The 17,073-nt window shown below is 43.6% G+C and overlaps 1 protein-coding gene and 2 pseudogenes across 1 annotated transcript; 2 read left to right on the top strand and 1 right to left on the bottom strand.

The window, feature by feature from the left end:
• Positions 1-6,033: 6,033 nt before the first annotated feature.
• Positions 6,034-6,836, top strand: LOC147442751 (uncharacterized; annotated as a pseudogene).
• On the top strand, positions 6,832-8,169 carry LOC147442750 (uncharacterized). The gene has a single exon (XM_086528814.1). The coding sequence runs from the start codon at positions 7,486-7,488 to the stop codon at positions 8,167-8,169; it is 684 nt and encodes a 227-aa protein (XP_086384940.1). The 5' UTR covers positions 6,832-7,485.
• A 1,185-nt stretch (positions 8,170-9,354) lies between these two features.
• LOC147442749 (uncharacterized) lies at positions 9,355-11,482 on the bottom strand (annotated as a pseudogene).
• Between the last annotated feature and the right edge of the window lie 5,591 nt (positions 11,483-17,073).

Genomic DNA, 17,073 nt, shown 5'->3' with positions numbered 1-17,073 from the left:
CAACCATCTTCAACTCTACCAACGTTGTCGAGGGATTTGTATTCGAAAGGTGAGCCGGGAAGGCACCGGGCCCCTGGCTGTGAGAGGTGCGAGGAAAAGAGTTGCAGCAAACACAATTAATGCGAATAGAGCTTAAAACAGATAGTTTACCTTACACCAAATAATCAGCACTATCCCTGTTTTAATCAAATATTAATGGAGGATTTTATGCTCCTTACAAGGATTGTCCTGGTTTAATCCAGGTGCTAATCGAGAAAATCAAAAGTGAACGGCCTTGTACTGCCTTCAGCTTCTTCTCGCCATGGCTTAGGAGCTTCGACTTCCAATGGCCTTAGGTGGTCCGATTCGGTTTAAGGTTACAGGCTTAATTCCGGGTTTGAAGGGGCTTGGAGATTATGGCTTAGAGAGCTAAAGATTATGGCTATCAAGGCTAATTTTGGTTTAATCAGATTGGGGCTTTGGGTTAGGGATCGTATGAAAGCTTAGCTTAGAATTTATGGTAATCCGAGCTTAAGCTTGGCTAATGAGATTAGGATTAGGCTTGGATTAGGAGTTTGCGATTAGGCTCGGCTTAAGGAGAGCGAGATCTTTGACTTGGAGAGCTCGTATTTAACAAGACTAATGACTTCCAAGATTAGGCTTACATAGCTTAGGAATATGGCTAATGAGTTTGAGAAGCTTTGGCCAAGCTTATATGGGAGATTAGAGATTATGGTCTTCAAGGCTTAAGATGGCTAATGAGAGCTTAATGAAATCAAGAGCTTTGTTTGGCTTGGCTTAAGCGGGCTTATGATAATCCGAGAAGGTTTGGCTTAAGAGGGCGAGAGCAAGCTTGGCTAATGAGAGCGAGATTAGGCTCAGCTTAGAGATTTTTGGATTAGCATGGCTTAAGACCTCTCACTTTCTTCCCCGGAGAGAAGGAACTCAATGAGAAGAGAAGAGGATAATAAAAAATGAGAGAGTCCAAGAGAGCCCCCCCCTTTTCCTTTATAGGTTGCATGGGCACTTTACCTTGCTAAAGATAGCCTACCCATTAGCGATGTCGCTAATGCGTAGCCACCCTATGAGGTGGCATTCGCGGATCCTGACCAGCACAGAGTTCGGCGAGAGTAATACCAAAAAAGGGCGCATGGGGCTTCTTTCGCTTCATAGCTGGGCCCGTCTAAGCAGTCCTCTGGCCTCCATGACCGGGTCATCTCCTCGCGCAGCAGTCGCTCGTTGCCTGCTCAACGCCATGCTCTTCATTTTTATTTTCTTTTGGCTTCCCCCCTTATTGAATTAGGGTGGCCATTAACCATGCCCGTTAATTGGGTGGCCAGTTTTATTGGGTGGCCCTTCTTATTGCGGGCGGCCACTCGGCTCAAGAGAACTACATTTGGGCATACATATCGACCAAGGCATTGCCTCCATGACATCATTTTCCAACATCCACTGACTAGCAACATCACTGTGAATGCAACTGCCCACTCTAGTGTGTTGAATGGCACCATAGCTTTCAAGATGCAAGTATAAGTGTCCGTCAAGGCAAGGAATTATATATATAAAAATGCTTTCGTATCGGCCCACATTTGGCGTACATATCGGCATTGCATTGCATTAAGCCTGTATATTGGCCAACTCAAAAATACCTTGTTAATGGAGATAGGCCTTTGGTTGCCACCAATTCTTCTCTGATGGCTCCATTTCCCAGAATCTGTTTGCAGCTCAAAAATTACCAGATGAACTTGACTGATCAAGGCGACAAGGGCGGTTCGGAACCGGCCCCCGGCGATACTTAAATTGGCCATATCTTGCCAACCGAAACCCCGATTGACAAACTGAAAAGACCGATATGCTCCTGGAAGTGAGCACTTCGGACCCATGCATTCCTATCATCTTTGACCTTTTATCAGCAGGTGCTCAATCCGGTACGGTTCTGCTACTGACTCAACTTAAAACTGTCATAACTTCTTATCCGTAGCTCCGATTGACGAGCCGTAAAGACAGGCGTGTAGAGCCCTTCAAGTACTTCAACTTTGATTGATAAAAACCCAGCTATGAACACTTCAAGAATACTCACTTCTTAGCATTACCAAGACATCTTTTTGCCCTTAGAGCCGCACCTGGCACACTTTTAGCTTAAAATTGGCTTGTTCACAAGCCCTTATAACTGTTGAATAATCATGTAGGATTCAAATACACCTGATTGGCATCCCTTTGCTCATTTTCTTGTCATGGGAGCGGAACGGCACAACATCCACCCCCTCTGAACCTGCATAACCTCCGGTCTATGCCAACCGGTCTTCAAGCTGCATCTGCTATAAATACCTTAAGTTACTTTTCATCAATCTCACGTAGGTGGTAAAGACATGTAAAACAAAAGAAGTTTTAAATCATAGCATCAATAGTCTAGCTCAATTATGTGGTAGCTGTCCTATCATAAATCTTTGAACCGTAGTGGTCGTATCTCCAAAGCATTCAAATATAAAAAATATGTTTAGTGAACCCCGCCAGACTCAATTTTCCCAGTTAATTATGCACACGGCTTGACCATCAGCTCGCTTTAGGGAACCCTCTCAAGCTCAAGTATGCCTTACTTTGTCTGCACACATAATAGTGGTCAAGTCATTTACTTCAAGTTCTGGTAGCAGAACCATCTCAAAAGATGTGAAGATACTATAGCAACTATCCAAAAATGTCAACTGGAAGCTAGCCATGTAAGCTTATTGATCATATAATAAAAAACACTTATGTCTTAGCATACATAAGAAAAAACCAAATCTGCTGCCAAGTAACCTACTACAGGAAAATAAATTGCCCCGATAGTGGCGCACCATAACATCCACATGAGCATACATATCCTGTATCAATCAACTTCAAGCATTTCCGCTCCAAATATGCTATTCCAGGATCTAGTAGAAAGAAACCACAATATATACCCAAAAATACCAATCCATGGTGAACCTGCTTTTGAAGATCTGTTGAATCACCTGGATCAAATACCATTAATATCACATAGCATTGATGGGCTCCACAATATACTAGAGCCTCACATGAAGCATAGTGCAGCACCCACATCTCATAGACTTCTGGTAACTTAAGGTCATTACCAACAAGAATTAAAGAATTATGACTCCCTTTTACTGGTATCCAGAACATCACTGACATAAGAATTACTAGGAATAATATCCAAATCCAGCCACATTTGGCACATTGTCCCAAGAAATGAAAAATCCTGTGCAATTTATGCAGTATCAAGGATGATTTAGCATCATCACCCCCTCTAGCTTCATACATAGCCATTACGAAATACCTTAGGATTTCTTGGACCTGTATCATCATTGCCAACTCGATAATCTTTGAGCTTTCGTGAACAAGCCCATCTGCAAATAGTCCCACTGTGTGGGATATGTTTCTGCTAGTTCTCCAACCTTATCTTTAAACTCGGAGGTTACCACTTCTTCAAAGGTTGAAATCATCCGATCTTTTGGAATTCCTCAGCTCTTCATCCCCGCTTTATAACATGCAAGGAGTCCTTCTAGATCATGTCCTTGAAAAATTCCATACTGTTCATGTACAGCATCAAGTGTCATCTCGACTGCATCATCAATCTGCTCCTTCATCTTCATAGCTTTTACTACTTGCAAACATCTCTGAACTAAGCCCAACATTTTGGCAGATCTGTTGCTGCTAGACCTTTATAAAATCTATTGAAATTGTAATCTTCCATAAACTGCATCAACTCTGCTCGAATCTCCATCTTTACCTCCCACCCCGGCTCGTCTCACGTCGCGTTCACCAAGAATGTCGGGGGATTTGTATTCGAAAGGTGAGCAGGGAAGGCACCTGGCCCCTAGCTGTAAGAGGTGCGAGGAAAAGAGTTGCAACAGACACAATTAATGGGAATAGAGCTTAAAACAGACAGTTTATCTTAAACCAAATAATCAACAGTATCCCTATTTTAATCAAATATTAATGGAGGAGTTTATGCTCCTTAGAAGGATTGTCCTGGTTTAATCCAAGTGCTAATCAAGAAAATCAAAATTGAACTGCGTTGTACTGCCTTCAGCTTCTTCCGGCCATGGCTTAGGAGCTTCGACTTCCAATGGCCTTAGGTGGTCCGATTCGGTTTAAGGTTACCGGCTTAATTCCGGGTTTGATCGGGCTTGGAGATTATGGCTTAGAGAGCTTAAGATTATGGTTATCAAGGCTAATTTTGGCTTAATGAGATTGGGGCTTTGGGTTAGGGCTCGTATGAAAGCTTAGCTTTGAGTTTATGGTAATCCGAGCTTAAGCTTGGCTAATGAGCTTTGGATTAGGCTTGGATTAGGAGTTTGAGATTAGGCTCAGCTTAAGGAGAGCGAGATCTTTGACTTGGAGAGCTCGTATTTAACAAGGCTAATGACTTCCAAGATTAGGCTTAGAGAGCTTAGGAATATGGCTAGTAAGTTTGAGAAGCTTTGGACAGGCTTATGAGAGATTAGAGATTATGGTCTTCAAGGCTGAAGATGGCTAATGAGAGCTTAATGAAATCAAGATCTTTGCTTGGCTTGGCTTAAGCGGGCTTATGATAATTCGAGAAGGTTTGGCTTAAGAGGGTGAGATCAAGCTTGCTAATGAGAGCAAGATTAGGCTTAGCTTAGAGATTTTTGGATTGGGATGGCTTAAGACCTCTCACTTTCTTCCCCAGAGAGAAGGCGCCCAATGAGTAGAGGAGAGGATAATAAAAAACGAGAGAGAGTCCAAGAAAACCCCCCCTTTTCCTTTATAGGTTGCATGGGTACTTTACCGTGCTAAAAATAGCCTACCCATTAGCGATGTCGCTGATGGGTAGCCACCCTATGATATGGCACTGGTGGATCGTGACCAACGCAGAATTCGGCGAGAGTAATTCCAAAAAAGGGTGCATGGGGCTGCTGAGCCTTTTTCGCTTCATAGCCGGGCTCGTCTAAGCAGTCCTTTGGCCTCGATGACTACGTCATCTCCTCGCACAGTAGTTGTTCGCTGCCTACTTGATGCCATGCTCTTCATTTTTATTTTCTTTTGGCTTTCCCCCTTTATTGAATTAGGATGGCCGTTAACCATGCCCTTTTATTGGGCAGCCAGTTTTATTGCGAGCGGCCACTCTGCTCAAGAGCACTACATTTGGGCATACATATCGACCAAGGCATTGCCTCCATGACATCATTTTCCAGCATCCACTGACTAGCAATATCACAGTGAATTCTATTGCCCACTCTAGTGTACGTGTTGAATGGCACCATAGCTTTCAAGATGCAAGTATAAGTGTCCGTCAAGGCAAGGAATTATATATACATAAATTCTTTCATATCGGCTCACATTTGGCGTACATATCGGCATAGCATTGTGCATTAAGCTTGTATACTGGCCAACTCAAAAATACCTTGTTAATGGAGATGGGGCTCCAGCTGCACCAATTCTGCTCTGACGGTGGTACACCTAAGGTGTCTCGGACCACGGAAAGTGTCAGCAGAGGTAAAGGGCAGCAGACAGTGTGATAGTAGAAGGTTTGGACAAGTACCAGGTACAACTGGGAATAGGTCCCACAAAGATGTGTACGCCAGATGTGGCAATTAGCAGGTCAAGCATAGGTTTTTAGTCTCTCATAAGTAAACTACTCGTCGATGCTGGGAATTTACTCTATGGAAAATCTATGGTCCCATTATTTGGCCATTAGGTTTTTTTTGGAGGGCTATTTCATAGACTAAAGATTGAAGTGAGGTTATTTGTTATAATTACGGCAAGTTCGGGATGGCCCACAATCGGGGTGACCTCCACTACCGGAGAATTACAAAGCAATTGAAGTGCGACTCGAATGGGGCTGCTAGGGCTACTTGAAGCCGGGAGTACTCAGACGCGGCTACTGCGGCCTCATGGTCCACCCACTTGGCGATGCTTGGGATTGTGATCGACCACAGGTGGGAATGTCCGCTAAGGCGCAAGATAAATTTTTTTGAAAGGTTTGTCATGCTTAAAAAACGAGGCAGTAAGCTGTAGTTGGCCTGAGAAGAGGGGACGCTATCTTTGGGAGGCCATTGCATGCAGGAATGTGGTTCCATCTTTGGTGTCTGCATGAGGAGAGAGGAGTTAGCTAAGGGGGGCCGCATGCGGTTGGCCAAATAAGGAGAGAGGGCCGCTTGGGCCATGCATGATTGGAGAGGAGCCAAGTGGTGGCGGCATGCAGTTGAAGGGGAAGGAGCCAGAGAAGGGCGGCCAGTAGCAAGAGATTGTGGCCACAGGGCAGAGCCAGAGGACTGAGCTGTGGGCTGGGGGCACAGGAGAGAGCCAGGCCAAGGGCGGGCTTGAGAATCTGGGAAGGCAGGGTCGAGGGGAGCTTGAGGAAGCACAGCCGAGGGGGGCAGCCTTGCAGATATGTGGAGGAGCTGCAGTACGGGCTGAGGTCCACGGGGTGGCGCAGATTCCAGCCTTGAGGTGGTCATGAGGGCGAAATCAGGGGCAGCCGGGGGATACCGCCAGGTGCAGTAAGGGCAGCGCTGCATGGCCGCCAGGTGATAAGGAGATCCGATAGAGGGCATGCAAGAGGAGGTGATGCAAGATAAGAGAGAGAAGTGCCGCGAGCTACAGGTGTAGAAGAGGAGGAAGTAAACGCTGCCGAGAAAGTGAAGGAGAGGAGGCGGGTATGGTACGAGAAGGTGTCGAAGCTGCAGAGAAGGGGCACACAGGGGCCGCCATGGGCTGCATGGGGTGGAGAGAAAGAGGGGCAGTCAGTTGAGTAAGGGAATTGCTTGTGAAGGGCCACCACAAGGGCTGAGCGGATTGCATCGAGTCGGCGGGCACCATCATTGTATTTCGATACCGTTTTGTGATACATTGAGTGCTTGTGGGTGTCGTGAATGGTTTGCAGTCAATTGCTTTTTTTCCCTCTAATCTCGTGGAGTGGGTCCGTGGTAGCGTTGGCTCCGGACAGGTTGCGTGTGTGTGTAGAGAGAGAGGGAGAGAGTGATTATGTTTATAGATTGGGTGTGATTTTGTATGCGGTCAAGGCTTGCGAGGTCTCCGGGTGTGTGTTTACAGAGTTGTGTGCAATGGTGTGTGCATCGATAAAGGTGATTGTGTGTAGCCGGTTATTGTTCGAAGGCAGTCTTTATTGTGAAGGTCGGCAGAAAGTGTGCGTATGTGTGTGATTCTGTGTGGCTTGGGGTGTTGGATACCTGCTGGGCTATAGAGAGGCATCGAGTTTGTGTCCTGTGTGTTATTTTCATTTCCCCCATCCCATCGGTGGTGCCCCCACTGAGGATCTACTGATTGCTCCTCGGTGAAGTTTTAAAGCCTGAAGATGATGCATGATATTGACTTGGTGTTTGCTAGAGAAGAAGAGGCTGCAGATTGTTTTCCGATTTGGAACTATACCTGTTGCAGTTGAGAATTTGTGGACATGAATCCAAATTGAAGGCCCTACCATTGGTTTTACAAGGACGAGCCAAAGCCTGGTTTGAAGGATTGAAGGTTGCGGATCGTCAGTCGATGAGCGAGATTCGCAAACAGTTTATTGAAGCTTTTGAGAAGCAGGTTTCTCCATCGGACTTGGGTGAGAAATTGAGCAAGCTCAAACAGGATGTAAGTGAAGATTTTTCTTTGTTTTTGGGTAAATTTGAGTCTATTTGGGAGAGATTAGCTGCTGCTACATATGTGCGAAATCGGGACCATTTCAAGCGAGAGCAGTTTCTAGTCTGCTTGCATCCACGAATCAAAGAGAAGGTTGAGTGCGGTGGTGCAGGGGACTATGAGAAAATGGTTTGCTTGGCAAATGCAAAGAGCAAGAAAACAAAGAAGAAGCTGGAGATGGGCTTGTTGAGGCCGGCAGACTATGGATATAGCTCGACAATGGATCTGCGTCAAGACATGAAGCCAAAGGGGAGTTCAAGCGTCAAGGAGGTAGCTGCTTTGCCATTTGTAAGCCATTCTGGTCATTCATTTCAATTTGTTCCTCCAATGTGGTGTGATGATGTAGAAGAGTTTGTTAGCCCGGCTAGCAAGGATGCGGTCTTGGTCGAAGTTTGTGTGCATGATGAATTAAAGGAAGCTATGGATCAGAGCTCGCAGGAAAAGTGTGACGATGTTGGCAAAGTAATGGTCAAAGCTGTGCAAGAGGAAGCTAGCCAAGGGGTTGGGCAACCTTGCCCTACCGATTGTGTTGAAGGGTGGTAGTGCATTCGAGAAGGTGTTGGTGATGTCAACCTACCAGAAGATGAGGTAATAGATCATGGATTTCCCTTTTTCTTAGCAGATGATATGGTCGTAGAAAGAGTCCTTGAAGAACAGGCAAAGGTAATCGAGCGATCCGAGTTGCTCTCGCATGAAGTGGTTAAAGATGAAGTGTCAAAGGCTATGGTGGACAAAGTTTGCCATGGTGAGTCAGGTATGGCATGTATGCCATTTGAAGGACCTACAACAGGGATATGATTGAGAAGCAGGTAGGCTTTGTTCTCCAAGAAGCAGCGATAGTGGAAGACAGGTTGCTAAAGGTGGCTATTGTGCTATTGATGGACATGCTTTTGAAAGTCGCCTTACAGGTAGTTGTGCATGGTTTGCAAAGCTCTCTTGATGAGAGGTCTGTTATGGAGAGCTCTCTAGCAGGTGAGAGACTAATGAGGTATGGTGCAAATGCTTCACAGGTTGATTTACAGGCTTGTTTTGTGTATGAAGCCAGCATATGGATACAGTTGAAGGCCGAAGTGATGTCAAGTTGCACGAGAGGATGATTTTTGGGTTTACAGGTGCAGGAAAAAGGTTGATTATGCATGTATTATGGACGCATGGCTATGCTCAATGCCATGTATTTGATCTCGGCAGAGTTTTCTTTATAGTTAGGAGAGCCTATGGCTTTCCATTTGACCCAGGAGGGCTCTACAGCAAATGAATATCTCTCTCTATCTATCTAATGTTTCTGTAAATAATATCTCTCGCTTTTCTTCTTATGCACTGATATATTGCCTAAATAATGCTATGGTTGACTATAAATGCTCAACAAGGGGTCGGGCAACGATGGTACACCTAAGGTGTCTCGGACCACGGAAAGTGCCAGCAACAGGTAAAGGGCAGCAAACAGTGTGATAGTAGAAGGCTTGGACAAGTACCAGGTACAACCGGGAATAGGTCCCACAAAGATGTGTATGCCAGATGTGGCAATTAGCACGTCAGGCACCGGTTTTTAATCTCTCATAAGTAAACTGCTCGTCGATGCTAGGAATTTACTCTATGGCAAATCTATGGTCCCATTATTTGGCCATGAGGTTTTTTTTGGAGGGCTCCTTCAAGGACTAAAGATTGAAGTGAGGTTATTTGTTATAATTACGGCAAGTTCGGGATGGCCCACAATCGGGGTGACCTCCACTACCGGCAAATTACAAAGCAATTGAAGTGCGACTCGAAAGGGGCTGCTAGGGCTACTTGAAGCCGGGAGTACTCGGACGCGGCTATTGCGGCCTCATGGTCCACCCACTTGGCGGTGCTTGGGATTGCGATCGACCACAGGTGGGAATGGCCGTTAAGACGCAAGATAAATTTTTTTGAAAGGTTTGCCATGCTAAAAATCCGAGGCAGTAAGCTGCAGTTGGCTGGAGAAGAGGGGGCGCTGTCTTTGGGAGGCCATTTCATGCAGGAATGTGGTCCCATCGGTGTCTGCATGTGGACAGAGGAGTCAGCTAAGGGGGGCCGCATGCGGTTGGCCAAATAATGAGAGAGGGCCGCTTGGGCCCTGCATGATTGGAGGGGAGCCAAGACGTGGTGGCGGCATGCAGTTGAAGGGGAAGGAGCCAGAGAAGGGCGGCCAGTAGCAAGAGATTGCGGCCACAGGGCAGAGCCAGAGGACTGATCCGTGGGCTGGGGGCACAGGACAGAGCCAGGCCAAGGGCGGGCTTGAGAATCTGGGAAGGCAGGGTCGAGGGGAGCTTGAGGAAGCACAACTGAGGGGGGCAGCCTTGCAGAGATGTGGAGGAGCTGCAGTACGGGCTGAGGTCCACGGGGTGGCGCAGTTTCCAGCCTTCAGGTGGTCATGAGGGCGACGTCAGGGGCAGCCGGGGATACTGCCAGGTGGAGTAAGGTCAGAGCTACAGTAAGGGTCCGCCATAGGCTGCATGGCCGCCAGGTGATAAGGAAATCCGATAGAGGGCATGCAAGAGGAGATGATGCAAGATAAGAGAGAGAAGTGCCGCGAGCTACAGGTGTAGAATAGGAGGAAGTAAACGCTGCCGAGAAAGTGAAGGAGAGGAGGCGGGTATGGTCCGAGAAGGTGTCGAAGCTGCAGAGAAGGGGCACATAGGGGCCGCCATGGGCTGCATGGGGTGGAGAGAAAGAGGGGCAGTCAGTTGAGTAAGGGAATTGCTTGCTAAAGGCCACCACAAGGGCTGAGCGGATTGCATTGAGTGGGCGGGCACCATCATTGTATTTCGATACCGTTTTGTGATACATTGGGTGCTTGTGGGTGTCGTGAATGGTTTGAATTCGATTGCTTTTTTTCCCTCTAATCTCGTGCAGTGGGTCCGTGGTAGCGTTGGCTCCGGACAGGTTGTGTGTGTGTGTAGAGAGAGAGAGAGGGAGAGAGTGATTATGTTTATAGATTGGGTGTGATTTTGTATGCGGTCGAGGCTTGCGAGGTCTCCCAGTGTGTGTGTTTACAGAGTTGTGTGCAATGGTGTGTGCGTCGATAAATGTGATTGTGTGTAGCTGGTGATTGTTCGAAGGTAGTCTTTATTGTGAAGGTCGGCAGAAAGTGTGCATATGTGTGTGATTCTGTGTGGCTTGGGGTGTTGGATACCTGATGGGCTATATAGAGAGGCATCGAGTTTGTGTTTTGTGTGTTATTTCCATTTTTCCTATCCCAACGGCTCTTTCCCAGAATCTGTTTGCAGATTAAAAATTACCAGATGAACTTGACTGATCAAGGCAACCAGGGCGGTTTGGAACCAGCCTCCGGCGATACTTAAATTGTCCATATCTTGCCAACCGAAACCGTCGAAACCCCGATTGACAAACTGAAAAGACCGACATGCTCCTGGAAGTGAGCACTTCGGACCCATGCATTCCTATCATCTTTGACCTTTTATCAATAGTTGCTCAAGCCGGTATATATGCTACTGACTCAATTTAAAACTGTCATAACTTCTTATCCGTAGCTCCGATTGACGAGTCGTAAAGACGGGCATGTAGAGCCCTTCAAGCACTTCAACTTTGATTAATAAAAACCTAGATATGACCACTTCAAGAATACTCACTGTTTAGCATTACCAAGACATCTTTTTTCCCTTAGAGCCGCACCTGGCACACTTTTAGCTTAAGATTGGCTTGTTAGCAAGCCCTTATAACTGTTGAATAATCATGTAGGATTCAAATACACCTGATAGACATGCCTTTGCTTATTTTCTTGTCATGGGAGCGGAGCGGCACAACAACATGTTATTGGTGTAGATTCGCTGATCTAGGCAACACCAATCACGAAATCATGCTGCAGTGGCTAGCCACCACTGTAACTAGTATGATTTTGTTAACCAGGTGGATGTACATTCTGGCAGAAATTTATATTTGGATTTGGAATTGGATTGGGAATTGGTATATGATGTTTTTTTAATTGCGACAATATTTATGAAAGTTAACTTGAGATGGATGAGAATTGCTTATTGAATGATGAGTGTGACCAATGATATCCTGATTCATTACGGTATGACATATACTGCTTATTCTAGTGGTATGGGACACTAGAATAGGTAGTATGTGGATGACAACAGGCATAAGCAATGTGATAAAATTTTTCTTTTACTATGTGATAGTTTCGATACATATTTCTAATCACTATTTTTGACAAGTATTGTTTGCAAATTTTTATCTTCGTAACTGAGGACAGTTGCTTTCCAATGGAGAGGTATGTTATAGAATTGATATTTTACTATTTATTGTAGCTAACATGTGGAAAAGGCTTGACCGAGCTAGGCTATTGCAAAAGGATATTATATTCTATGTATATTTGATTATTCAAGTGCTCTTTATGAGCTTTGGCCATTTATGACCGTCTGGTCAATTTGTACTCACTTTGACCATTTAAGAAATCTATAAAACAAATACGTGCAAGAGGGAAATGGTCACTCTTGCACGGGGGGAGATTGCACCCAATTTCTGTGTTATTCTCCTCTCCTCTGCCCTCTTCTCTCTCGATGTGTTGGTGTAGCACTCCACTCTAGCTAGAAGGTGCGCCTGCATGTGCTCTCTCAATCTATCTTGCTTTTGTCTCTCTCTGCTTGTGTACAACTTGGATTATGTGTTGTGTGATTCGAGGCATGCAGATTTTTTTGTTCCATGGCTTGTAGTATATTGTTTTTGCTATTTTGCAGGGCTCGCATGGTTTCCGTCTATTGCTACAGTTTTGGTACTACGTACACAATTTTTGACTTTGCATACTACAAGCCATGCGAGCCCACATGGATAACCTTTCCAATGCAAAGTCTAAAATTGTGTACGTAGTACCAAAACTGTAAAGTATAAAATTTGGTCTCTGTAAAGTGCCTCAGTTTATATGCTAACCTTCACTTCCCTATAGAGCTTTAAATTTGTGTTCGGTTCCTAGCACATATACTTGCATGCATGCAATGACTCAATCAAAATTTCAGAGCTCTCAAGATACCATACAAACACTTGCATGCATGCAATTTAACAAGAAATTAAAAATGTTGAGCTCAAAACCTCAAAATCTTCAAATGACAATAGCTATCTTTCATGAAAAAAAATCATGAAAGTGAAACAACACAATAGTGTACATATGAAAAGGAGGAACACCAACCCCTGGACTTTGTAGATGATCGAGTCTCATCCTCACCAAAAAGTGCTCTAGACTTAGCTAATTTCTCCATAGAGAAGTCCCCCCTGCTAGCTCTCGTGTTTGGGGTGTTCATGCTCCGAGGATATTTTGTACTTGTGAAGGGGGACCTTGCATCCATGGTCATATGCTTCTTCCCCTTGTTTGGTGAAGCCTTGACAACAGATTTCCTTACAGGCAAATCATGCATTGGTGGTAGAAAAAAAGGATCTTTTTTGTTCCTACCTAGTTGGTACTTCTACATATTTCCATGTATTTTTAATGAGAAACTTTTTTGTTCTCTAGATTTAAGTACTGTAGGAGGGAATGTATTAACTTTTTTTTTATAGAGAGTAGGAATTTGAAAGTACAAATGTATTGAAATTTGAAACACCACTTGTTTCAAAGAAAACATGGGTGCAATTATGGATGGGAGTTGCACATTTGCACTCATGTGACGTAACCACTACCACTCTCCGTCCCACATCACTCAGTATGCCCTCCACCTAGCAACAACTCTCCACCTCTCAGTCGATCTACACCTCTCTTGCAGACCACCTTTGTCAAGAATTTTTGAGAAAAGTCTTTGCATCTCTCTCACAAGAAGCACGTTCTTCATTTTGTTGTGCAGATAGCGAGGTCTTTGACTTTTCACCATCGCAACTATGGGAAGTATGGTAATCTAAGAAACTTGAAATCATGCAGCTTGAAATATTTAGGTAATTATGACCTCTAGTCACCTATGGTTAAAGAGAGTGCTTTATACTCTCTCTATGCCATATTAATTTGGTAGTCTAAGAAATTTAAAATAACAGAACTTGAAATAACATCGTGGTGGTTAGTTGTTAGAAACATGGTTAGTTATGATTAGTAATGAACCATAATTAGAGGGAAACAACAAAATTAAGAAGTTATTTCTTCTTCCCAAGCAAAAAGACTTGCTTATGAGAATGTGAGATCTTAAGCATGAATTTTAGTAAGTATAAAAATAAATTAATTTCAAGAAAGTGTAATAGCATATAAGCATGAATTTTAGTAAGTAAAAGAGTAAATCAGTTTCAAGAAAGTGTAATAGCATAAAGAGAACAAGAAGATATTACCTTAGTGTGTGTGTGTAGTAGAGCCTTCTCTTTGCTTTGGGAGAGTATTGAAGAAGCGAGTTGACATAGTCAGCTCTTTCCCTCTTCACATTTCTTGAAGACCACTAATTATGCCACTTGGAATGAGAGAATGGCAAGAGGTAAAAGAGAGTTCAATCTATGGAAATCTTGAGATTAATTTGGAGAAAGGATAGGGACAATGCAAGTTAATGTGAAGAAGAAGATCAAGTTTTGACAAACTTGGCCATGGTTTCTCTTGAGGAGGTGTGTGTGTGTAGGAGGTGTTTGTGAAAGAGGCTTGTCTATGGATTTCTCAAGCTTACTCTCAAATTTTCACCTTGAGAAAATGAAGGAGAGAAGTGTAAAATGAGAACAGAAGCTCTCTTTTTATACATATTTATGATAAGTGCCTTTACTTATCGTGATATGTTATCTTCCTTATCGGTAAGGTCTTTTTAACTTATCTTGCTTCTCAAAACATCTTCAACAAGCTACTTGCCTCATCCTTATCCTTATCTTTGCCTTGCTTATCTTTTCCTTTTCCTTTTTTCTTATCCTATCTTTTCCCTTTTCCTTGTCTTTTTCTTTATGTTTATTTTCTCAAAATGAAAAGATTTTTTTTCATGCATTCATTATGTCCGTATTCCCATGGCGTAAGTCAGAAGTGGCTCATGAGTATACTTTGGTGCTTAAATTGAACCCGAATTTACTCGAACATTATTTTTTCTTTTTCTTTTTAAAGTTGATGGTTTAGATGTGATAGTCAAAAGCAAGGGCTACTAGGAGGAGGCCCTTACACTTTGTATCTTGATAAAGAGAAGAGAGTTTATTGTAGGCATTTGACTAAGAGTATCAGCTACCACATTATATCATCCTTCATGATACCGAAGATTTGCATCATAGTCTTGAATAATCTCAACCACTTGGCCTTTCAACCCTTCAAATTAGATTCTTGTGTAGACCATTTTATGCTTTCATGGTCAAACACAATATCCAATTTTGTCCCATACAAATAATGTTACCATGTCTTTAAAGAACACACTATTGCATAAAGTTCTTTTTTAAAAACAGAACAATTCTGTTGGGCTAGATGAAGCTTATTGATTTTGAATGAAATTGGGCATCCCTCCTATAGAAGTAGTGCTTTGATAGCATAATTATTGGTGTAACATTTAATGGCCTAAAAGCTTATGTTTAGCGGAAATTAGCATGAAAATAGTGGGCATTTGATTAGAATAGATTCCTAATGAGAATTACAAGAGTTCTTGGGTGGAGAGAGCAACAAAAAGCATAACACCTAGTTAGATAGCATCAACAATACTTTCAAAAGAGAGATAAGTTAAGCTATTGACAACAGTTGAGGACCGGATTTGCATGGAGCCGATCCCCCTCCAAAAGGCTTTGTATTATGGTTTCTCCCATCAAGAGAGACATTGTACAATACAATTCTTTGTGTTCCTTCAAGACTAGCTAGTGCAATGAAGATAAAAGCTTCATGCACTAAGAAAAACACTTAGTAAACACAACATCAATTATCCTCGTTCTCAGACGCAAGACCTCACACTCGTGCAAAGATGGTGAGAGCTAGCAGGGTATGAGAGTAGATTTAGAGGAAGAAGGAGTATCTTACGAGAAAGATGTACATCTCCTCACATAATCACTCATATTAGCATAGCTTAGCTTAGTAATTAGCTTGGTAGAGGAGATGAGCATGCATTGAAGCTTGGCCCTTATTTGGATTTTCATCCACATGCCAAGAGTGTGTTGATGTAGGCTTCTATCTCACAAGCTTGGAGTAGGTGATGAGTTCTCCATTAAAGCTTAGGAAGAGATAGTATTCTCTTTCATCACACATGAGATTTTGTGAGTGTGTGTGTGATAATGCCTTGCCAAAAATTAGACCCCTCTCTCTCTTGGGTGAGCCCTCTTGCTATTTGCTCTTGCTCAACCCTCATTGGCCCTCCCGAGGTCAAGCCAATGACTATTAAGCAGCATAAGTGATAGCCTTCTGACATGTGTCCCCCTTTCCCCTTTTGTGAGAGCTTTAGGTTAATTAATAATTCAATTAAACTCTCATTGGACCCCTTGGCCTCCTGGCCAATAGGAATCAGGCGAGCCATTGGGCTACTGAATGCTCATTGGACCCCTTGGGAGACTATCCAATAGTCTTCTAGAGAACTTAATTCTCATTGGTTCTTTTATTAAGTGTTTTAAGATTAATTAAACTAGATTTACTCTAGCCTAATTCTCATTGGTCCACCTCCAAGGCCATCCAATAGGAATTGGGTACACCTTGTGGGCATCTGGCCTAGGGAGCTGACATGTGTCCCTCATTCCCTTTGTGTAAAGGGGGCTTGTGTGTGTGTGTGTGTGTGTGTGGCTTTCTCTCTCATCCCCTACATGCTAGGCTCACCCCCTCCTATGTAGGGATATGCAAAGACTTTTTTGGTCACACACAAAGCATCCAATTCCCTTAAGGTTGACCTTTGGACACAACCTTTGAATTTTGGAACCTTAGCATTTTGGAAGTCTTAATGGGCTGAACCTTAGGGTCTTTTTAGCCCATTGTTGCACATGGCGCTTTTGCAGATGGCCCCCCCTTTGGATCCCTCTTTTCCCTCCTTTGGATCCCTACTGTGGCCGGTCTGCTAGCTTAACCAATATTCTAGCTTTTTCTCCCCTGGCACTTCCTCATATTAAATGATCAGTTTAACATAAGAAAATCATTTAGGAGAATTAGATATTGATTATTATGACGTTACCTCTCTCTTGAAATCATAGTCATCCTCGACTATGGTGTAGAGAAGATAAAGCATATTCATGAGTCCTTTTCGTGGCGGGTAGACGATCCCTATGTTACCCTACGACATCATTCCACAATGGATGACTAGTCCAATTGGTGCTTGAGAGCCTGAGGCTGCCGCAAGCATGTTTGCACATTAGTCCGATCAGTCTTCCATAGTAGAGTGACAAGCTCTACTTGGTGTTTGGGAGACGTCGTCGCCACAAACTTGATCTAAGCATGCATACTACTTAATTTTTGTGCACAATAAAGAAAAAGAGAGTCTTATAAGACAAAAAAACTTTGTTCATTTTTAACATTTTGTACATTTGCTTACTCTTGGGAAGCATTGTAAGCATTGACAAGGTTTAGGTTATCCTTTAATT

Source organism: Adiantum capillus-veneris, chromosome 14 (genome assembly GCF_014529385.1).
Source record: "Adiantum capillus-veneris isolate H3 chromosome 14, ASM1452938v2, whole genome shotgun sequence".
Lineage (NCBI taxonomy): Eukaryota > Viridiplantae > Streptophyta > Polypodiopsida > Polypodiales > Pteridaceae > Adiantum > Adiantum capillus-veneris.
This window is presented reverse-complemented; position numbering and strand designations above follow the sequence as displayed.

Excerpts from the sequence above, each read along its gene's own strand:
- LOC147442750 (XM_086528814.1), top strand. The coding sequence starts at position 7,486 with ATGAGCGAGATTCGCAAACAGTTTATTGAAGCTTTTGAGAAGCAGGTT.